At 28.3% G+C, this 24,813-nt stretch overlaps 2 protein-coding genes across 2 annotated transcripts; one reads left to right on the top strand and one right to left on the bottom strand.

Annotated features, from left to right (window-relative positions):
- Nucleotides 1-11,026: 11,026 nt before the first annotated feature.
- Nucleotides 11,027-12,991, bottom strand: LOC123305431 (endocuticle structural glycoprotein SgAbd-2-like). The gene is made up of 3 exons (XM_044887143.1): nucleotides 12,874-12,991; nucleotides 11,989-12,305; nucleotides 11,027-11,249 (listed from the first exon to the last, which is right to left on the bottom strand). The coding sequence occupies exons 1-3, from the start codon at nucleotides 12,898-12,900 to the stop codon at nucleotides 11,090-11,092; spliced, it is 504 nt and encodes a 167-aa protein (XP_044743078.1). The 5' UTR covers nucleotides 12,901-12,991; the 3' UTR covers nucleotides 11,027-11,089.
- A 6,593-nt stretch (nucleotides 12,992-19,584) lies between these two features.
- LOC123303087 (larval cuticle protein LCP-17-like) lies at nucleotides 19,585-20,085 on the top strand. Its single transcript, XM_044886190.1, has one exon. The coding sequence runs from the start codon at nucleotides 19,640-19,642 to the stop codon at nucleotides 20,027-20,029; it is 390 nt and encodes a 129-aa protein (XP_044742125.1). The 5' UTR covers nucleotides 19,585-19,639; the 3' UTR covers nucleotides 20,030-20,085.
- The last annotated feature ends 4,728 nt before the right edge of the window (nucleotides 20,086-24,813 follow it).

Below are 24,813 nucleotides of genomic sequence, written 5' to 3' on the forward strand. Positions count from 1 at the left end.
GACTTTCCCTTTGTATTCAACACTTAAACTTCCTTATTATATCGGATATCTATAATTGATAAAAATACTTTTATTGCAACAACAAAAACAATTTTATATAGATTATATATGGTTTTCTGAAAATCAGCCTTCCTTCTTCCTTATTTGAAAAGGAAGCCTTTCAATTGTAAGCCCCTCTTCAAGACGGAAGCAGGAAATTTTTGTCTCAGCATCTAACGTGTGTATGTGTACAATACATACCAAACACAAACCCTTTTCCATTTGAATAGTAAGGTTTGAATTCCCTTAGGAGGAGGAAAAATTAGCAACGTCTAAACAATTGTACTTCGCTGAAATTTATTAATAACTTAGAGCAATTATCACGTTTTCATACAAAAATTTCTTTTACATTAATATTCCAGTTTATTTATTTATTGACGATGATAAAAATTTTTTTCATCAAGGTCGCACAAAATATTTTACTGTTAGTAAATTAAATGACAATATAACCGCTAACTAGTTAATTATATAATACAAACTATTATGAAATGAAGTTTTATATTTACTACAAATAGTCATAATTTGTTTTTCTATTCAATTGAATGAATGGTTTTTAAGAACTATGTTTTTTATGTGACGATTGATAATCGTAGTTTGAAAAACAGTATTTCCAAAACTTGAAGACTTTTTATCGCTAATTTGTAAATTAAGAAAAGGAATCTGTAAGCAAAAGTACGTCATTTTTTTAAAGCCAACAATTTGGTTGGATTAAACTCTTTGAGGTTATTTATTCTTGAAAATATTACATACAAAATAAAGTCATGCAGAAGTCACTAAGTGATTTTGTATTTTACAAAATTCCTATGTTTTGACATTTTATTTCTTGAAAACTACAAAACCAATTAAAATGAAATTTTGTGATTATTTCATTTCTATCATAACAGCATTATCATGTTATGAATTTTCAAGAAATCAAACTACACGTACAGACACCACATTGAAACTAAGTAATCGTGTGTTCATTGATGAAAAGCCAATTTCGACTAATACTTGACGCTTGGATATTACCTACTATTTAAAAGTTTTGACCATGAGAGAATTATGGGAGCTTCAATCTATCCATTTTAATATATTATCTCAGGTAGGTATGCATTACAAAACTGTACTGTACAGAACCCATTATTTATAATTTATCTGTAACAACAATAGCATATGAATTTTCGAATGTAACAAAAATATGATGTCACTTAATCACGAAAGATTGTCAACATCAATCAATGAGAAAAAATTGCAACAAAAAATGTGTTTTTTTTTTTTAAATATACCAAGAAAAGAATAAATTGGTTACAAAAAAATGCATGCGAAAATAAAAGTTAAATTATTCATTTTAAGTAATAAGAATAGCCTTGAAATATTTAATAATATGTTAAAGAGATTGTCAAACAACATGAGTCGCTTCCTCATCTTATAATACCACTATTGGAAAAAATATCACAAAATGTAATAAATAAAGTGCTAAAAAACCTGTTGAAAAATTAACGGTTCTTTATCACAAAAATCTGTTTATTAAGAAAACGAGTCAGTAGTAATAATGATAAATCTTTGAAAGTTAAAACAGTTATTTTTGTTAAAAAATCAGCTTTGACTTAAAAGGATATTTTCATAAAATGTTTCTATCAATTATATTTTTGACAAGAAGGTCTTAATGCCTTGAAAAAGTATTTTCAAAGGTCTTCCATAAATATTCTTCCATATAGGTAATTTTTTCATATAAATTAAGGTCTTAAATTTTATAAATTTTTAATTATTTTTTTATACTCTTTGAGCTTTTAATTTTTATGTGAATTTTTAGGTTTTGAGCTTTTAGTTTTAAGTTTTCGTATACATTTTCCTACCCAGCAGATGGAGAAGGTATGAACTTCTATCTTCTGCGGAATTTATCTTAAGAACCAATCCGTCTGTTTCATTTATTTTGCCATGCCATTTCAAATAAGGTATCACAAAGTAAGGGGTGTCATTCGAAATTTCAAAGTTGGGGTGGCTAGGAGCAAAGGAATGAAACATAAAATTGTCTGAGTACCATTTTTGAACTTCCTTCTTGATATCTAAATTCACGTATTTTCACACAAAACAATAATCGCAACAGATCAAGAGTTATGAAGAGTGGATACTTTTGAAATGAACGCACTGTAAATAAAGGTTTCAAATAATATCTAGATGTGAATAATAGACGGCGTTAAATTATCATTTGACATAACAATTAACTCTGACTAACAAACATAATTTTTGCCGTTGAGTATTACCAAGCCCCCAGTCTAGAAATAAACGATAGCCTTTTTTTATTTTGCTGAATATTTACCCATATATCATAGACCATAAAAAGTGTATGAGGAAGACTATCTCACATCGGACAACAAATCTATACCATCCATTAAACGGATCGTGGAGAACATAATTATTTTAAACTAAAAATTCATAAAACATTGGTTTATGCCATGAATATTTAATGCGTTCCAATATGTGTGTGGGTTTTATCTAATATTTTGTTTGTTTTATAGCATCGAAAGTTTATTAATTAGATTCTTAGAATTTTTTTTCATAATTAGCACCTACACGTTTAAATCTGTAAAAATTGGTGAGGGGAATAAATTACGTAAGTAAGGTTTTTAAAAAATACTTAGAGCTTCCACCATTTTAACCTTGTTTTGGTTAAGTTATTTGATAATGGTTGAATACTGCCTATGATAATATAGGCTAGTCTATAACCAAATTCTAGTAAAATAACGAAGCTTGAAACTCCTTCGCATTCTAATTGGAAACGTCTTAAGAGCTTAGGGACTCGATGTCTTATTAACAAAAAAACTTTCGTTTCCTTTATATGCCAGTAAAATTATAAAGCGCGATATATGAACTGCCTTTTTGGTATGATACGAGGAAAAAATAAACTACCCACTGCTTTCTCGTGAGGGGGGAAATTAGGGAAAAATTTTGGTATCCATTTTCTACAAAAATATAAAGAATAACGAGATAAAATTTTGTTGGTAGCTTCAACTAGTGAGCCTTATGCAATGTTATGGAATTTTTGTTATGGAAAAAGTTTCATGATACGAGCGACTTCCGAACTACAATAAACCAATCAGTTAGGTCTTATATCTCGTGGAAATGATGCAAAATATACTTTTGTTGTTTAGATATTCCTAACTGAATCATTCATCCAACTTCATCCTATAACATTATCGGTGTAAAGGAGCGCCAACATTTGAAAATAATATATAAGAAATAAAAAATATTTTTGTATTGTAAAAACAATTTCCGAATAAATAAATAAAAAATTCGCTCATTTGTGGATATGATTTTTAGATTTTGAATGCTTTAAAACAATTGTAAACCAGATTTTCTGGGTTTCAATAAAATAAATAAATAAATAAATAAAATAGTAATGTGGGCATATTTTAGTCCAATAGTTAGTTATAAGAATAGTCGAATCGTAAGTAAAAAACTAATTTCAGTACATTCAAAGTGAAAATGAAATGATTTAGTGGATCCTTTTGTAGAAATTTGTTATAACGCTAGCGTATGAGTACATATCATACAAATAACGTTTTTATATTTTTGATTAAAAACCAAGATTAAAATGGTTTTAAAAAAACAAAATGGATAATGTTACATAGACCAATCATTTCATCAAGTATTTACACATAAATGTACTTCAAAAATGTACTAGTAAGGTATATTCAGACAACCTTCAATTTTATAATAATTCTTTATATCCGTTTTCATCAAGATGTAATATAATGAACAAGAACAGTCACTTACTTATTTTTAATTGACATCTTAAACATTGTTTTTAAAATAATAATAAAACATGATACATATAATTTTTTTTAATTTCGTAATTAAAGTTCATTAACTTTAGAAGATTATTTGCCTTTTTGAACAATTTTTAAAGTACTTACCATTTTTAATGTATTTGCGTTCTATTGTAAATATTACTTTCATTAATTTTTATTGAAGAAAGTCTTTGAGTATGATTTATATTGCGTGCAATATTTGACTTTTTTAAATATGCGTTTGAATTTATCTTATGACATTTTTGAGGATGTTCGTGAAATTAAAATAAAAAATTTCAAAATTTTTATGCAACGAAAAGATAACATTTTTACCCCTTTCAGAATAGATTGCCAGAGTATACATTTTTATAGTAACCTTAAAGAAGCCTTGATCTAAGTTCTTTATTCATTTAAAAAGAAATTCAAACTCTTTTGAATAGTTGTTACAAAAATACTCTCGGCTACAAACCGTTGCTAAAATTTTTCGGGCGAAATGATCCACCAGGAATCATGTTCAAAAAGATGCTTCTATATCTAAAAGTAAGTTTAAGCATCATGGCGTCAGTTTTGTGCAGGACAGGTGAGAATTTAATAACCCACCCCTGGCTGTCTCACCGTTACACCAGCAAATGTGTACGGCGTTGCTGGATACTAACTTTCTATAAGTATTATATAAGTATACTAGCCCGGTCTAGAAATAAATCACGTAAGGCTTCACGTAAGGCAAAATATTTGTTTAACTTAAGGCCATGAATTGATTTACATTTACTATTTTCTTTTTTTACAGAAATCTTTAATTTATAGTTTAAAATGCTGATCATAGATGAAGCAACAACATGTCAGCATATTTTATTTTGTCAGCTATATTGTTATACAGTTTCATTCAAATCCATTCGCTAGTTTTTGCGTGAAAGCGTAACAAACAAACAAACAAACAAACATCTTTTTTTCACATTTATAATATATATTGATAAAGTTTCTTAGTTTCTTAGTTAATACATAGAAGTAATGTCTCTCCTACGTATCTCTCTCTTTGTTTAAATAGGAGTTTAAATCTTCATATTTTGTATATTTCTAAAGATTTTCAAAAGGCTGTTTCAGGTTTGTGTCTGCAGTAAAAAAACCCAAATAGGGAGGATGACTAAAGTCAGTTTTTTCAAAAGCTATTTCAGAAATTTCAGAAAGTTAGAACGTTTAAAATAAGCCACCTGGTATATGTATACGTAAATAATAAGAAATTTTGAAAACAATCAAATTTTATTAACAGAACATTGTATTTATAATCATTTAATTTAAAGAACTATGTCAAATATTATAATATCGTATTTACGTTTGATTGTATATTAATATTAAAGAATAATTACTTCTTTCAAATATTATATAATACAAATACAATTAAAAAAATAATTTTTTAAACATTAAACAACAGTAGACAGACCTAGACGATTTATACTTTATTATTGTAAGTAAAATATGAGATTCTACGTAGGCGTAGATGTTTTACTGTTGATGATCTTAATATATTACATATCTAATTTATCATACAGTACGTTTGCATCTATATTATGCACAATTATTTAATTTTAAATGTATGAAGTTGAGTATGAAGAAACCTTCTTCGTATATGTATGAAGAAAAGCATGGGAAGTTGACAAAATTATACATCAAAAGATGCTTCACCTTGACTTCGAAACGGAGTTTCTAGTAGCTTTTGAGAACAACATTAGCTAACAAAACCAGGGTAATACTTCAGAAAACAACATTTCAAAAAATATTAATTAGTCAAGTGAGTGTCCAGTACACAAATAAAAGCGGTTTTACCAAGGCTTCAAGGTTTGCAAAATTCATTCTTTAAATAAGTTGATTTGACAGATATCAAGCATCTCATGCTCTAAATTTTACATTACATTTAAAATTTCTATCCAATTTTTAGTGTAATAAAGCGTGTTTTTTGGATTTTTTTTAACTATAATTTATTTTTATACCATGTATATATGAAATATACATAGTATATTAAGTTTCGTCCCAAGTTTGTAACGCTTAAAAATATTGATGCTACGAAAAAAATTTTGGTATAGGTGTTCATCTAATCACCTAATTAATCCATTTCCGGTTGTCTGTCCGTCCGTCCGTCCGTCTGTGGACACGATAACTCAAAAACGAAAAAAGATATCGAGCTGAAATTTTTACAGCGTACTCAGGACGTAAAAAGTGAGGTCAAGTTCGTTAATGAGCATTATAGGTCAATTGGGTCTTGGGTCCGTAGGACCCATCTTGTAAACCGTTAGAGATAGAACAAAAGTTTAAATGTAAAAAATGTTCCTTATCGTAAATTAAACAACTTTTGTTTGAAACATTTTTTCGTAAACATCACTGTTTACCCGCGAGGGCGTTAATTAGGTGCAAATTTTATAGTATGTATTAATATAGGAATATCAGTTGTGTGTGTGTGTCTATTTGAAAGTGAATATCTTTTGTTATTTACGTGACGTCAAAAAAACAAACGATTGCGCATCAACACTATGTATTATAGTACCTATGTATTAATATGGGATTATCAGTTATATATGTGTGACATGTATGTTTGTGTAATGTGATAGAGTAATCAACACTGTCTATACATGGTATTTCAACAATTAACTCAATCAATTGTTTGTTTTCACTTGTTTTAGTAAAAGTAAATTAAGTATATGAGGTAAAAAGTGTGTACTCTTTGGGAAGTAAAGTAGAACATGTGTTTACAGCCCTAACTCTCACATCTCTGTGATCTCAATTACCTGAAAAATGTCAAGATATTTTAATAATTTAATATAGTGAGTTTATTTGTTTTGATAACCATTATTTCCAACATTTATCACTGAAATTCTTATAGGAAATCGTGAAGTAAACGTATTGTATACATACAAACATCTTTTATATGATGTACACAAATGACTTTAAAATTTATAGTTTGTTCTAATTAGGTTTTCATTAGCATTTATAAATGTATATATAATTTATTTTTTTGTATCTTATTTTAAGCCATAAACCTTCTTTTTGAAGGCTTATCCGTTAGTTTTGGTTTGGATTCAAAATCTACCTCCAAAAACCATTTTCCGGAAAAGTTGTAAACAAGTTTTATAAAAATGTGATTTTATAGAAGAAGCAAATAAAAAATGACTACCATTAGTTGTTATTAGTAGTTGTTGATTTTGTTGATTTTAAAATAAAAAAAGCCCACTCTCTTCTAACACTTAAATTTAAATGAAACTAATTGTGAAATGTTCGAAATCTACACTTTTATAAAAAATTAAAACAATTAATTCAAAAACTTTGTAATGGTTATAGCTAGTTGCCGAAAATTTATTTCTTAAAAACTATGTTAAAATTATAACAAGTTTGCTTTAAGCGAAATTACATAAATATATCGATGATAACAGATTCATAATTTGTCTCGCCACGTGAACAAGAACGTATTGGTTGTGTAGCTTGGTGATGAAGACATGATTTTTATTTATGATATACATGATTTTAGTAGTTTATTCTCCTTTCTGTTCATCCACTATTTTTAACTTCTTCTCTACAGCTCTACACAAAACGTTAGTTCAAGTTTTCACATGACGAAATGCTTGAATATTGGGGCTTAGGTCTTAGATCAAGGTGCTCGCTTTGAATACAATAGGTGCCAGGTTATAAAAACTAATTTATATAATATAAGGGTGTCTTTAATATTATTGTTGTTGTGTCCGAATATAGAGAAAATATGATTATCAATACCTTGATAATACATTCTAAAGGGGAATTCCGTGTTTACATGGACCATGAGCATACACAATATGAAAAACCCAAATTCTTCCAAGGTATATCTTAGCTACTTAACTTTTAATTTTTAGGGGAACTTACTACATTGGGTTTATAAGTACAAATTGTACAAATTGTATATATTACATATATAGGTCTAGATGCCTTAATGCATAACTATTTAAATAAATCAGACTATATACAGTGGCTTCAAAAAATATTGAACCTTTTTAGATTTCCAAAATAAAGGAGATTGGAAGCAAATTAACAAAGTTGTTCTTTTTAAGACAGAAGCTTGCTAGGGTTGAATTTGATGTTGTTCTTCAAGATTGTAAAAACACACTTAAAAATTATGAAAAGTTTACATTATATTTCAATTGAAACTATTCGATTTTAATCAAAAGAATAAAAATAAGTTTAATAAAAGTAACAAAATATGTTTGTTTTTTTATAGGAAGCAATCACTTGAATTAAATAAAATTCATCCTCGTTTTATGCATTTTAGGCTTCTTTAACTACTATCTAAGTAATCAATTTACATCCATAATAATTTGTCCGAATATTTTAATCTATTTGCAACTGAAAAAATTTTCTTTTTATTTTGCTAAAACAGAACAAACTTGATAATAATAATCAAGTAAAGAAAATAAATAACTGAATGCTACCTACTTAAAAAAAAGCATAACATACGTACTCTCAGTCTTCTTGAGTAAAGTACAAAATATATATAAATCAGTGAAAGTAATCATAACACAATTATATGAAATGTTTGATTATTATATTATATTTATTATTATTTTATTATATAAAGTACATACACATACAAGAATAACACTTATTTATTTATATTTAATTATTATAAATGTGGTCTATTGATTCACTTTTATAAGTTTACTTACCTATTGTGTTTATTTTAAAATTAATATCATCCATCATAAATAAATATTGTGTGTTACCTATAATTCTATTTTACTTCCTTTAGTTTTGTATCTACAACAACAAACATACCTTTCAAATTCTTCTTGTATTTCATTTGATAATGAATGTTTTTATAGATATATTTTGAAGGCCTTGTTATTGCATTTAATATTTATTTGATTATATTATTTATTGTGAACACAATTAAAAGAGATAGAAAATTTAAAGCAATTTTTCATTTAAATGCAGATCTTGTTTTAAACTTTCAAATATACCTCTCAAAATTGACATACAGGCGGAATGCTTATTTATCAAACACTTTTCCAGAGGGACAATTTATTTCTTCAATAATCTTTTAAATAAAGAAGTTAATGTTAAAAAAAGACAACCCAACAAATTATATGCGACCCAAAGTTCTGAAATAATCTAAAAACTTTCGGACAATAACTTTCTCTGCAGTCATCTTCACAGAGCAGCTTTGTATTGCAGTAAAAAATTAATCTAAGTACACAATATTAAGTAGGTAAAAAATAAATACAATTTTATTTGATTCAAGACATTACAATCTTTTTGCAAGGCTTCCTTCATTAATTATCGAAAACAAAAATAATTAAAGTTACCCGAAACTTAGACGAAGCTTTTTAACTTGGCCAATATTTCCGACTCTATTCAACGAAAGCTCAGTTGGGCATTACAGCTAAAAAGCTTGCTTGACGTGGTTGACTCTAGTGACATCGAAAATAAGACTTCAATAATATGATGTGATATCGCAAGATTGCATAAGAACAATCTTTGATCAATTTCAAACTTTCGATGCCCTTCCAGACCGACAAACAATTTCTTTATCAATACCTTAGATACGTTTTCAATACTTTAGACTTCCACAACTTGCTATTCGGTGAGAATGCTATAGACCATATAAAAATTATTTTTTATTACCTTCGAGCCATTCTGATGATTAGATGAATCTTTTTAAATAATTAACATAATAATGCTGTAAATGTGGAAATGTTAATGCGATGAGTGTAGTTATTTTAATTGGGTCTCTAAGCTTTGATGTGTGTATCACATGTGTATATATAATGTTGTAACTGAGTTATTTATTTTTACCTCTAAGTATTTCGAATTATTTTTGTTTTCGATAATAATTAATGTAGGAATTCTTTGTAAAAAGATTGTAAAGTTTTGAATCAAATACAATTTATTTACTCAGAATGTATAGTATTTACATAGAAAAAACAGATAACCAAAGATTTTTTGCATAATATCATAACGTCGAATTCTTCTCGAAGAAAATTTTCTGTGGTGTATCTAACAATTTACAATATGCCAAGAGCAAAAACTGATAGGATTGACAGGTTCTAACGCCGCTTTAACAAAATCTCAGATTGTGTCTGTCACATCAGGTATTAAGTCCCGACTATGAAAAGCTTAAACTAAAAAAAAAATAAAGCAAGTGCTTTTGAATTGTTTTAGTTGGGTCTTGTTTATCACGAGACTATGGCTGTTGTCGCAAATACCATTTACTGATTCCCACTTGAAAATTTAATATTTGGGTTTGAATTTTCATCGCGCGTTGAAGTCACCATGTAATCATTATATTAATAAAACTGAACACACTACATGTACTTAAACCAGTTTAATCGCATGTTTCATTCACCAAATGTTTCAAGTTAATCTTGTTTATTTAAAGCGAAAAACTTATTTTAGGGTTCATCAGGAAATACAAAATAAACTTTTGATTTTCCAATGGAAAATCTAATTTTTAGCAAATTGCCGAAGGAAATCGAGCTTTTGTACTGATGATCGAATTTTGAAAATAATTCAGCAATTTACTGCTTCTTGTGACGTTGAAAACTGTTTCTACCCCAGCTGATACTTTACCAAAAATCTCGTTAATACGTTGCTACATTTCAATTTGAAAGAAGAACTAATTAATAATTTAATAAATTAAGTAGGTAAATAATAGGTAAGGAGACCAAAGGGTTTTTACTGAATGGTAAGTATAGAGCTAATATTTTGTAAGTGACTTTTTGGGATAAAACGACTTTTGCGTTTATGTTTTATGTATCTCCTTATTCGGATTTACAAAATACTAAGCTGAACTCTACTGATTTAAATATTTAAAGGAAATGATTATAAAAACATTATTTAGAACATGTAATCAAATGGCATAAAAAGGGAATTTCTAAATGAATAATTGAGTTACGAACAAGAGTTGTAAATGACATGAAATCAGTAATGTGTTCAATGGTTTTTGTTTGTTTACACCAAAATAGAGATAAATGTTTATACCCTTTTTAACCGCCAATAAAGTTCCACCTATAGTTTCTTGAAGTCGTGAATTATGGTAACAATGAAACGGATATCCGTCAAAGTGAAATTTGTTGATTAAAAAATAACCGTGGGAAAGAAGACATACTTCGTCGAAACAAAGACGCTTACGAATAATAAGCTTGATGCGAAAAAACACTTCGATCTTCTGTACCATAAACAAACACACTGGCAATACTATAGAATGAAAAGTTTTTCAATAATTATTTATTTTAAATGATAATGAAATAACACACACATGTTGTTATTTAAGCATTTGGTGGATTTGGAATAATTGGTATTGGTGTAGTGGTTGGCTTTATAGATGAATCTCCTACTCCCAAATTTGACGATGATCGTGTACTGTATGTTGATGTCTTGGGTATTGAATCACCTTCAGGTTGAAAACCATTTTGATCAGCAACATATCTTTAAAATATAAAAAATATTTATCAATTTTATGAATTCATAATCAAAATTGTTTACTTTACTCAAGGACAAATTTAGACACAATATGTGTCATAATAATAATAGAAATTCAAAGTTAACTGGTCATGATTTGTCTTAAACAAGGATTTTAAACAATGTATCCAAATGTTTTGTGGTAATAGTACATACACTATTAGTTTACTTTATACGATATAAATATCATTAACATTTGATATATTTTTTCTAAGATCCGTTAAGGGAAAGGGACAAATTTTTAAAGAGAAAAGACAACTTTTAATATATCTTAACTTTCACAATCAAGCCAAAAATAAAGATATATTCAAAAAAATTCTCTTATTCCTTTCATACGCTGGACCATTTTGCTTTGCATGATTAGTTTAAATATTTGACGTTTTCGACAATTGAACACTTAATTAAATGACTGAATTTTTTTAAGTACATTTTGTCAACTATTGATATTCAATGCCTTTCCGATGTTCTACTATTCAGATATGCATTTTATGTATAGATTTTATGATGGAAATACGGCAAAAACAGCTCGAGAATATCGCTGGAAAATCATCATAATACAAATACAAATATCTAGATGAATATACCAGAAGTCCGAGAAAAAGTCAAAAAAGAGTTACTCGAATCACTGGAACTTCTAAAAGTAATACTTTAAAACGAATTAATAATAGAATCAGAACTCTTTGATATGCTACAAAAAACTACTTACGTGATATTCACAAGAAGTCCATCGGGTGCCGTATATGAATATGCACCTTGTATTACAAGAATATCTTCTCTGTATTTACTTGAAACATTACTGTTTTGGTTTTGATCATTTGTGTAATTATTATGTTTAAAATATCCCGATTGGGCTACGTTTATTCCATTTGCTGTTTGAAAACTATAGTTAAAACTTCCATCGGGTCCAAAGTATTCTGTATTTGTTATGATTTCAATTGGTTTTACTGTTGATGTTGGTGTGGAAAAATTTTGTGGATTCAATTGTGGTAATGATTGACTTAAACAAACATTTATGGAAATAATCTGCAAGTAATTTGAAATATTTCTTTACACAATGTTCAATGCGGAAGGAACATTAAGAATTAAACATTAATTTATGACTTAAAGAAAATACGGATACATTCTCTAAAATTTCGACTGTACAAGAAATTACATGTTTGGTACTTTGTATTTTGAATTTGATCTTTCGAAGAAAGATCTATTGCAGTTTAATCTGATGTATTATATCAAACAGTTGGAGCTAAATTATATACATATTATATAGTTATTTTTAGAGATTTTAGAATTTCTGAATACATAAAAGTATAATTATTTAAATGAGCCTATATATCACATTCACGAAAAATATGTCACATTTTCCTACCTTTTTTTTTCAAGCATAATAGAGTATTTTTGTACATGGAGCGTACATATGCAACTAAATTTAATTTTAAGAAGATTTTTTTCGGTAAGGGTATATTCGAACCAAAAGTTGCGAAAAAACTTTCCACTAGAAATTTTACTGTTCTTCCCGAAAGCGATAGTAATGTGACACTCTATTATGTTATTGGTTAAAAATGTCTGCCTTAAGTATTTGTAGAAATAAACTTACTAAAAATATTTTATACATTTTAAACATTAATTGTAATTTCTTTTCATCGGAGGAACCAAAATCACTAGTTATCACTCTACACTCGTATATTCTTGACCGGCACTAATATTCAAACTACTAATAGGAAATTTACGTGATATAATATTTATATAGATACTCTAGTAAATAATATTTGCACAAAATGTGTAATATTTTTAATATTAATTAATACAAAAAGTGCTAACAAAATTAACCTCGTTTAAAAAAATAGTCTTCTTTTTATATTGATGGATTTCCAATTTAGTAATTATCCTAGTAGTTCATCAACAGCTAAGCTGTTGAATACAGAAACATAATTTCAAATGGTTTTGGGGAAAAATTTTGCATATTTTTTTTCAAAACCTCAGTCACTTAAAAAATCCTTCTATAAAATAACACAAATTTCGTTAAATCACAATTTGCGTAGAAAGTTGAAAAATGATTAAATATTAACTTGCAAACATAAGTCATAAAGTTATATTGGACCTTTGATTAAAGCTACTTCTAAGGTTGTCCTATCCCTTTTGAATGCAAGGAAGACAGATTAAATGATTTTGACAACCTGTGAACCTTTATTTGCTGAAAACACGATAAAATAAAATGAATACCCCTTCAATTTTTCCTTTTCCTTCAGTATTATCACACAAGGTATATTACAGCCAGATTGCTTGTTATGTCTAAACATGAGTGTAGCCAACCCGTTTAAAAACTGGTGCAATAATTAATAACTTCAAAATATTTTAAGATATGATTCAACTTGTAGTCTATCGGACTCTTATTCATTTCATTTCATTTATTTGATATAATAATCAATTTTACAAATTTTCTTGATAAATCAAATCAAATTATCAAGTCAAATCATCAATATATAACAAAATAATTACAAAAAACACAAATTAATTTTAAATATTATAATATATAAACATAAAAATCAAATTATTTACATTCTAACTTCTAAATAATAGAATCAAATTCTAAATGTTCTTTAAAATAAAAGAAAAAGAAAAGTAATTCATAGATCTATTCATTATATCTATTAATTCTAAATCTATTCTATATCTAAAAATCTATTCATTAAAAAAAGGAAAGGTTAGTAATACAATTTTTAAGTAACAGAGAGAAGACAAACAATTAGGGAGCAATTTTATAGGTAAGTTTGTCGCCTGGTTAAAATATGGCTTAAATAATCTACTATGACGGGAAGCTTTTTTTCGTCATACTCATTCAGAATGATCACTGCTGAAGACAAATTGAATTCGTTAACCTTGTCCTTTAAACATCCAGCTGTACCTTCGCAATCCTCCAATAAATATTCCACAACTCCACCACATAAAACACAAACACGTTCATCGTTTATCCTTAGGCTGTTCCATTTAAAACCGTATACTCTAAAATTGGCGATAATACGTCTTCCATCTCTATCTACGTTGCTCAAATATCTCGCACCTTCTTGGTAGTGCGCCAGTTTGCTATAGAGGCTTAGACTACTCTTTATATTTATGTTCATTAAAGAATTAGTTATGGATTGTTCATGTATTTTTTTTTTAATAACGTTTTTGTTTATATTATCATAAGGTTCCCTGATATTTAATTCATTCATTTTTATAGCAAATTGGTCACTCCAATCTCCGTTCATGCATAACTTTTGTAAATATTTGTCACTTTTGGTAATTCTTAAATAGTAACACAAGGCTTTTTGTATGCAGACTTCTTCAATAGATGTCACTCCTAATTCAATGTTAATGGCCGAGTTAGGGGTAGATTTTGGGACACATATAATTTCTTTATAAAAATTATAAGCTAGTGCATTGACAATTTTTAACTCGTTTTTATTGCAGTTTAGGGCCCAGATTTCACTGCCATAAGTTATTATAGGTAAGATTAACGAGTTAAACAAATTTAAAATTAATTTTAGTGGGAATTCATTGTATTTATAAATAAATTTGCGAATACTCATTAGTGCACTCTTCGCTCTATTTTTTATACGTTCTACATGTACCCCCCACTTTCCATTATGAGTCAAGATAACTCCCAAGTACTGAAAATGTTTCACATTTTCGATCGTGTGTCCATTGTATTTCCAAACCTCCTTGGACGAAATCTTCCATCCGTTACTCACTACCATTGTTTTTGTTTTTTCAACGTTCACACATAGGCTCCATTTTGAACAATAGTCTTCAATTGCCTTCAACATTTTTCCCATGCCACCAATCGTTCTTGACATTATTACTAAGTCATCTGCGTAAAGTAACGTCTTAATCTCTTTTCCGCTGATACATGGAGAGGAATTATTGACATTATTCATCCAATCATATAGATCGTTTATATAAAGTAAAAAGAGAAGTGCAGACAAATGGCAGCCTTGCCTTAAACCACGATATGTGTTGAAACTGCGAGATGCAGAATAATTATCCACCATTACGCAACAACTGTTGTTCTTGTAGATAGATTGCAGTATAGCTATAGTGTCACTCGCCATACCTATGCTGGATAGCTTTTTCCATAGTAAACCACGATCAATGCTATCAAATGCCTTTTCAAAGTCTATGAAACAAAGGTAGATTTTTGATCTTTTAATAAGTAAATTACGGTCGATAATCCTTTTTAACACCAATACGTTATCCATAACTTCATACCCCGGGCGAAATCCAGCCTGATTTTCATTAATTATGTTATTTTTCGTACACCATTGGAGTATTTGGTTAGTCAATAACTTAGTATACAATTTACTAATATTGGGTGTGAGGGTTAGCCCTCGATAGCTTCCTGGGCTACTTATTTCACCCTTACCTTTATAAATATTCACTATTAGTCCAGTGCTCCATTCTTCCGGGAATTGTTTATTCTGCATCATAGCCTTAAAGAGTTTAAGTAATAGGCTGCCAAATTTGTGGCAATACTTATGTGCAATTTTAATACACTCGTTAAGGACACCATCTATTCCTCCAGCCTTACCTGTTTTAATAGAATTTATCACCCATTCTATATCGTTGTTGTCTATCTGAATGTTGCTATCACCAACACTTATTTCCGATTCACTTATATTAAGCGCATCAGAATCCAGAAAGCTCCGTTCTCCGTATAATTTAACATAGTGATTCACCCATGTATCAGAATTTATATTACCCCTAATATTCATTTCTTTCCTTTTACAATTGTCACTATTAATAGTTCTCCATAATGCCTTCATATCGTTTTTGCTGAGAGCCTCGTTAATACTTGACACGAATTCATTTTTATAGTCTTGTTTTTTTTTGTCACATAATAGCGTATACTCACTTTTACTAGTTAAATAGAGTTGTTTGTTAAAATTATGCCTGAATCTCCTCATTGCTCTCAGATTTCTTTTAACTTCTCTCCTTTTTTCTTTACATTCTGCATCGTGCCATTTACTATGAGTTGATTTTGGAAGATATGCATTATGATGATAATTAATTTCAATTTCCTTACAAATAAAGTTCATCCATTTTTGCAATATTATGACAGCCTCGTTTATTTTACTTTCGTAAATCATATGTTCTATGCCAACAAGGTAGATATTGGATTCTAAAGAACTGATTTTATTTTTTATGCTAGATTCTGATTGGGTAGACCATCTATATTTAGTGAGGATTTTAGCATCATAGGTGTCTACAGCCTGATAATTACATTCCTCGATAACTAGTGAAATTTCTATGGGAAAATGCAGCGACTCAATCATTTCTCCCACATTCATACTCAGATTATTCCCCCACAGACCTTCAGTTACACAAACGTAGTGAACCACACTTCTACCGTTCTTTGAGACATCGGACTCTTATTCAAGTACTTTGAAATGGTTTGAATTAAAAACATAAAAAATGGTTTGAGTATAAAAACTTAATCACAATACATGGGGAAATCGATTTCAGTTCACGTTTTCCGTGAAAGACTCCAAATGTATAGAATGCGAATAGTTTTTCCCATGTATTCCTTGTTGAATAAAATCTATAAAAGTATCAAAATTAAATTTCATGAGCTTTAAAAAACAAAAACCTTCAAAGTTCTTTGTTATCCAACTGAATGTTAGCAAGTCCAAGGTTAATTTTATCATAGATAAAAAAATTATTAAAAAATTATTTAATGGTCATTTAACGGAAAATAAAATCAATAAAAGTGAATTACATAATATCTATTAAATATGATGCCAAATTAAACAGTTAGTCATACCTCTAATTAAATATTTTTTACTACGTTGTCTAGATGCAAAAAATTCATACATGACTTGTTTTTTAACAATTGATTACATTTTAAGTATTGAGCTTGGTACACACTTACCTATATCACATAAGACGATTTTTCGTGACTATTTCGGGATTTGAGGTTTTTTTACATTTTGGTACATCTCATTTAAACTAAAATCCACACCATTCTTTTTTTCAAATATCTCAACTGGTTTAGAAATTAAAACTATGTCAAATTTTCGAAAATCACCTTAAAACGCTCTTACTTTGTAAATACTTCAAGTTGTAATAGAGAACTAAAAGTGTTATCATTTCAAAGCTCTTTTTCTGTAAGAGGATAGCTACCAAAAATTCCAGTTTTTTAAATTTAAACGAAGTTAAAACAAAATTCGGTATAATAGTTGGTATTTATAAATAGGATTTTTTTGGACTTGATAAACCGACGAAATAATTTGGACAAAGTTGACTGAGTTTCGTCTTTTTCGTTTATTCGTTACTTCCCACCTTTTGAAACTTTTGAAAGTATCATAGGGGGTTTGAACTCACTGAATCTTAATTTGATAAAAACCTAGAAATTTGATATGGCATTGATATAAAGTGGTATATGGTTGGTTCATCGCCACATCGTTGTCTGTGTTTCGTGATATAATTATGATGAAGACTATGAGATCTGGATGAAAACAGCAGAGAGGCCGGTATCATAGACACTGGTATTTAAATCAAAACGAAACCATCTCAATTTATGTACATATAACAAATAAGGCATGTAGATCAGGCAATAGCTAATAAAACCAAGTATAAAAATTAAATAAATGATATTAATATCTGTCAGAATAGGCGTGTTTCTCGACTAAAACATAAATCAAATGATTTTGATGGGGTTTTTGTATGAACTTAAAAAAACACACAGAATTGTGTTATATTCGATGATCTCACAATATCAAAATACTTAATCAATATATTAGATAGGTAAATATGTTACGACCTTTTAATATTTAAATATTAATAAATAATAATAATGGTAGTAGGTAATAATAATAATAATAATAAAATAATTTAAACAAAAAATTATAATAAGTATTTGTAAACATTTAATAATAGTTAACATTAATATTTATTTAATTAATAAAATAAAATTCTAATATTTTATACTTTATTATAATTAAGTTAATCAATCGTCAATAGATTAATATTAATGATTTTATACTTATATAGGGTGCTCAATTTTCAATGATTTGACAAAAGGCTGTATCGGTCTAAGCTTAACAAAAAAATTTATCCACGTATGTAACAAAAATGTATAAGCAGTTGCAAAATCACTGCCCTTTCCTATTTACCCTTAATGTGGTAGGCCGAGGAAAAAGTACAAGCAAACAGTAGTTAGCTCGGTGTACCATCATTAGGCAAGGCAGGGTTTAATGAAAATGTAGTAAAATGAATTATGAGTTAATGCAACTGTCTTTGGCTACTACTAACCAATTTATCCAACAGTTGCAGAGTTGGCAACTCTAGATGTGTAACACATTCACAATTCGAGTTAAAATACAGTTTCTCAAGTCAGAGTTTAAAAGCTGCCCCAAAACGTAACCAAATAAATTAAGCGTATATCCTTATGTTTAATACTTTTAACTTAATTGGAAAAATTAATTCCATCCATGATATTAAATAATTGTGATAAGGATTTATCAGGAACTTGGACAGTGAATAAAAACAATTGTGAAATTGTCAAATGTTGCAACGTTTCGTTGTTATTTAAACTTCATCAGGCAATATTTGAGGTTAACATTTAGGTAAAATATACAAAAAAACTAGTCTAAAAAACTTCATCGTTAATCAAAAATAATAAATGAAGTAAAACAGATTTAAATAAAGCACATTACAAGAAATTTTAGAATAAATAATTGTAGTAACAATAAACTAATTGATTCCTAAATTATTTTTGTTTAACGATGAAGTTTTGTGACATTTTGTAATTTTGTGAATTTAGGTTCGGTAATCTAATGGCGTTAGCACTTTCAACTTTATTACAATAAACCTATAATATATATTTGTTTCTAAACTTTTTAATACATAACTTTTAATTTATAAGTTTTAATACTTTGATTAGAAATATCGATATTCATAACAAGCTGCCTTCGAACTTACAAGTACAAGAAAAGACAACGTTTAAATATTCATATTTTCTTTTTAGTGACTTAACAAGTATCACTGTACAAACTTTTTGAATTTAAAATTTTTTAATAATTTTTAATAAATATACTATTATAATTACACTCTATATAAAATATTTTAGCTGATCTTCACATAAAGCAAAATATTATTTACATTCAATAAAGGATCAAGTAACTTTGACTTTTTTCAATGTAACAATTTTTTTTTTCTAAGTATAAAAAAAATTTTTTAACACATTATTTATTTAAGTGGGAGGCAAATCAAAATATTACGTACAAAATAAACAAAACTCAAAGACTATATAAATACATTAAAATTGTTCTTGAAAATAGAATTACTCTTATAGTCGAGGAATTTAATAAAAACAAAATAAAATGAAATTCGTTATAAATTTTTTGGCATTACTTGCCATCAGTGCAGTAGTATATGGTGCAGATTCAGTGACAAAGGAGCCAGTGCCAATTATATCACAAGAATCCGAAGTGTTATTTGATGGTTCATATCATCATGCTTTTGAAGCAGGAAATGGTATTCAACAACAAGCAGAAGGAAAACTAAAGAAAATCGATGCTGAAACATCTGCTGAAGTATCACGTGGTAGCTACTCATATCCAGGTGAAGATGGTAAGCCAGTAGTAGTAGAATACATTGCTGATGAACGTGGTTTCCAACCAAGTGGTGATTCTATTCCCAAAATTCCTGAATTAATTGCACGTGCTCTTAAATGGATTGAAGACCATCCAACACCACCACCAAAACCTTGAACCCAATCTTCGGTTCATTAGATTTTGAAAATTGTATTTTTTATATAATTGTAAATAAATTTTTTTTGTTAAAAAAATTATGTTTTATCTTTTAACTTACAGACCATTATATATTTTAGTAAGGTATTTTATTAAGGGTAGAAATTTGAGAGGTTTTTGTTTATGTCAACTCCTCAACCATAAGGGTATTTTTAGTTTTGAAAAAAGAGGATCGAGTATTGAATACAGGAGCAGATATAGAGCTAAATAATAATTATGTACTAAGCATTATATGTTAACTTTTTAGTCTCACAAGCATAGTATAGCAACTAAAATTTTGGTATAAAAAAATGAGCTGCTTATCATCGATTCACCGGAATAATATTTCCAAACCATTGTCTATGAGTATAGTTCAGTAAAATATAAAATAAAAAAATAAAAAATGCGTTAAATAAAATTTGAAAAGAAAGAAACGAGTCGAGCAGTTTACATAGGGACTTTAATAGTCGGGTTCTATTATTGGGAAGATAGACTTAATTTTTCCTGTAATCCTTAGGGAGACACAGGGCCGCAACAAAGGATCTCTAGCGAGCACGATTGCTAGCCAAACTCTTGACTTCACTCCAGGTTTTGCCTTTCAGTTCTGCCTATTTTTCTACGGTTTTTCGCCAGGTGATGCGAAGTCTTCCCGGTATTCTCCTGCCTTGTAGATTCCAATCGACTGCCTGGCGGTTGATGTCTTCAGGAGGTTTTCTTAGCATATGGCCGATCCATCCAAACTTCCAATACTTGATGACGTCTTATATGGGTGTTTGATTTGTTTTCTTCCACAGATTAACATTGAATATTGTATTTAGCCAAAAGATGTTTAGTATTTTTCTAAGACAGTTGTTAATGAATGTCTGTATTTGGCTTGAGATGGTTTTAGTAACTCTCCATGTTTGGCAACCGTAGAGTAGTACTTTTGCTTTTTTAATTCTTTTAGCTACATCTTTATCGGATCCCCCTTGTTTGTTAACGATGCTGCCTAAATATTAAAACTGGTGTACTTGTTCAATTTCTTCATTGTTAAGCATTACACTTGATAGAAGCCGATAGAAGGAAGGAAGGGAAGACAAAAGCCGAGCTATATTTTAATAAAAACTCCGACTGTTAAAGTCGCTATGTAAACTACTGTACTTGTTTCTTTCTTTACAGCTTTTATTTAACGCAGTCGGGTTGATTTTTTTAATTATTTATTTAATTTAAAAATATTCTCTGGTCATTTAATCAGAAAAAATATGTAAATCTTTTGCATAATTAAATTTTCAATAATAAAATGTTCTTTCCGTTTTAATACATGAGTAAGTAATAATGTTATGTTAATGTTTTGACACTTAAAAACCTTCTTATGTTATATACTATATTAAAACTTTTAAAGTAGTTTATTATCCTTAATTAATAACATTTAAAACCATAACTTATATATGTTTGTAATTAATTCCCTTTTAATTTTTTTTATTTTGATACCCTATTCGATAGGGTTTGATTTATTTTATATACGTATTTCTAATGCGCGCCAAAAATCTGCCATTTTGATTTTTTTAAACATCTAAGGACACTTTTGTTTTTAAGAATATAACGATACCTTAACTGTCGAAAATATGTTTGTATTTCTTTCATAGAAAGTTACTTCTAATATTATTTAAGTTCTGCTAAAAATATTTTTCGAATTATACAAAACTTTGAATCCATAAAGCTAGTCAGCTTAAGTCAAATAGTGTTACGCCCAAAAATTGAAATTTGTGTTTTACAAAGGCCAATTGTATAATTCATTATTCTGTGTCTCTTCAAAAAACTATTAGAGTTTTGCAACTTCTACTCTAATTTTTTTAAATCGGAAAAATAGAACAACTTTAACAATTTAATTAATTAAATATATACTGTGAACAGTTTAATGTTTACTATGAACAAAGGTATTTGGTTTTGTCTGAAAACTGTGGATGGAGGTATTTGGTTTTCTTGAAAATATTCACTCAACATATTAACTGATTATATTTCATTGCAATAAAAATCAAGAATTTCTTCCAACCTTTAATAAATGGTTAATTTATTTCATTACTTTAAAAATAACATCATTTAGAATTAAAAATATGTACTTGAAACAATTTTTAATTTTTCAATCAATGACTTTTAAGAAAGATACATAATTAACCAACTATTTCTGGAAACTTTTCCGCAACTAAAGTTGATACTTTTAAAAATAATCAAATGATTTCCTTCATCTGTCAACTATAAAACACTACCATGGCTATATATTTGTCAAAGATGTTTTATCAAATGACATCATTTGGCCATTATATTTCAAAGCATTTTTGGTTAATCATTGATTATCTTCCTACATATTCAAAAATTTCTACTTCCATATTCGTGACGAGCATGAGTTTTCTATGTGTCGTTTTCCATGGTAACAATGTTTATATAATTATATGGATGAACATATAATTATAGGGTTTGTATATACGGCTTGCATTGAAAATTTAATATTTTCTATCAAATTTAATTAATAATACAGAGAAAGACATTTCACTTCAAAAAAATACCAAAATCCCGAAAGTCCTCATTGACCCGTATGCACTGATACAAAATTTATCCGGGGTCAGAGACACAAAAAACGATTTTTCATGAATATTTCGTTAACGGTCACTGTAAAAAAAATTGGTTATCAAATTTGTGTGTTAGGAAATTTCCTACAAATAACACATAATTAACTTTTTTTGCAAAACTAATAGCTTTTAAGAAAATACATTAAATATAGATATAAATGAAATATGCATTACAAAAAGAGTGGACTATCAACTTCAAAAATTATGAGCTAGCTAGAGAATGGAATGTGTGAAAATAAAAAATACAGATTCCGTTAAGGAGTGCCTACTGTCAGTACAATTTTTTGAATCGAATTTTCTTATAAACCGTTAGTCTTACGAAAAAAGAGTGATTTGATACTTTTTTGTAGAAAATTTCTTAATATACAACTTTGATTGCCACTATTTTTTCGATATCAATGACCGTTCGCAAAGAACGTATTTTGTGATATTTGACCCCGAGTAACTTTTGTAGCGGCATACGGACCGGGACTTTTTAAGTTTTGTTTAGACCACAAACAGAAGGTTCATGCTAAAATCTAGCTTTCCGGGAATTTTTTCGATCATATCGAATTCATAATAAACACTTTCCCTAAGTAGGTATACGAATTACTAGTGCCTTGCTTAAATCATAAAAATCGCTCATGGGCTTTCTAGAGGAAAGGCATATATACAGTTTTTGAAAAATCATGAAGTTTTTATTTGTTTAAACAAGCTTTTATTATGTAGCTTATTTAAAATAGCTTATGTAGCTATTTATCTATGTATCTTCATAACGGAAACTTTAAATGTGGCTTCCACCCACTTCAAAACGTCGAATTGAATTGAAACTTCATTCACTTATCATGTACAGATGAGGCAATAAAATAATTTAATATGTCTGCCCGATTATTCTGAAAATAATCTTCATGATTAAGGATTATCTTAAAAATAATTGATGGTGGAAGTGCAGATACCAATCTATAATTTCAATAAATGATAAATTAAATTTATGCTAAAAAAAATAGAATGATTTAGAAAAAAATTATTTTATCGTATAAAATCGTTGGGTGCTTTTTTAGATATTTTTTAAGGACTTAGGACATTACTATTTTATGGTCAATAAAATATTAACAGTAATTGAAATTATTATTTTCTACTTTTTAGTTCATTTAGTAAAAAAAGCTTATTTTTTCAGTTTTTTAAAGCTGCCTATAAACAAACACACATATAATAGGTTCGTTTTGTGATATATGAAATCGGCTAAATATAGCTAGCTGCTTCGAGTTGTATTTGGCATGTACGTCAAAAATTTAATGTTTAGTTACGTGGCCTGTAGACTCAGTTCATTATCATCGATATCAAAGCTCATGATTCGACGAAGTTTTCATTTTAAAACTATCTTTTGGTTCATTAATTTTTATACTCTGTATAAATCACCTTCAACTCCATTAAGATTTAAGTTGTTAGGTCTTGAAATCCCTTGTTGTGAGATTTTTTAAAGATATAGGGCACATATTCTAGGCGCGGGAACTTAGAACTTGGGATTAAATTGAAAGCCAAAAAAGTTTTTCAAAAACGGCAAACCAAAACGGTATTTTTATTTATTCTTCAAAGATAAATGATTTTGCTGTGATAAATATTCTTTATAATTGAAGCTAAAACTTATGGTAACTTTCAAATTTCAGGTTTTCATCAATTATTAAGATTCAAATGTTTATTTAGTGGAAGAATCCTACATTTTTTGAAGTATACACAACTTTTTGAAGAACATGGAGGTCGTTTGGCGTTTACTTTGTACTTAATTGTTTTGTTTTTAATTCTTCATGTATTCATTTATGTAGATTTTGGTTTAGTTCATCTGGCAATGACGCAATATTTATTCACAAACATTCTCGTTAACATTGTGTTTATACTTCGTGCTATAACATTGTTGGCTTGGAAAACATCTTATTAGTAACTATTTTCCATTAGAATATATTATAATAAGAAAATTTCCTTCCCCATTCTCCAATTTCTGTTGAATCTATTATGCCAAGAGTTGATTTTTAAATGAAGATCAAGCTTAGCTTTTAAATTATTCGTTTTCTCCAAATGTTTAACTTTCAAGACGAAGCGATTGTCATACTTCTGAAAATCCTGTATACAAATTTTAAGGCTGGTTATATCAGATTTTATCAACTCATATGAAAAGCAAACTAA

This window comes from Chrysoperla carnea, chromosome 1 (assembly GCF_905475395.1).
Source record: "Chrysoperla carnea chromosome 1, inChrCarn1.1, whole genome shotgun sequence".
NCBI classification, from domain to species: domain Eukaryota; kingdom Metazoa; phylum Arthropoda; class Insecta; order Neuroptera; family Chrysopidae; genus Chrysoperla; species Chrysoperla carnea.

Coding starts and splice junctions, on each gene's coding strand:
- LOC123305431 (XM_044887143.1), bottom strand. CDS start 12,900: ATGTTTAAAATGTATAAAATATTTTTA. Junction 12,306..12,873: donor AAATGTATAAAATATTTTTA/GTAAGTTTATTT, acceptor AATTACTTGCAG/ATTATTTCCATAAATGTTTG. Junction 11,250..11,988: donor GGACTTCTTGTGAATATCAC/GTAAGTAGTTTT, acceptor TATATTTTAAAG/ATATGTTGCTGATCAAAATG.
- LOC123303087 (XM_044886190.1), top strand. CDS start 19,640: ATGAAATTCGTTATAAATTTTTTGGCATTACTTGCCATCAGTGCAGTA.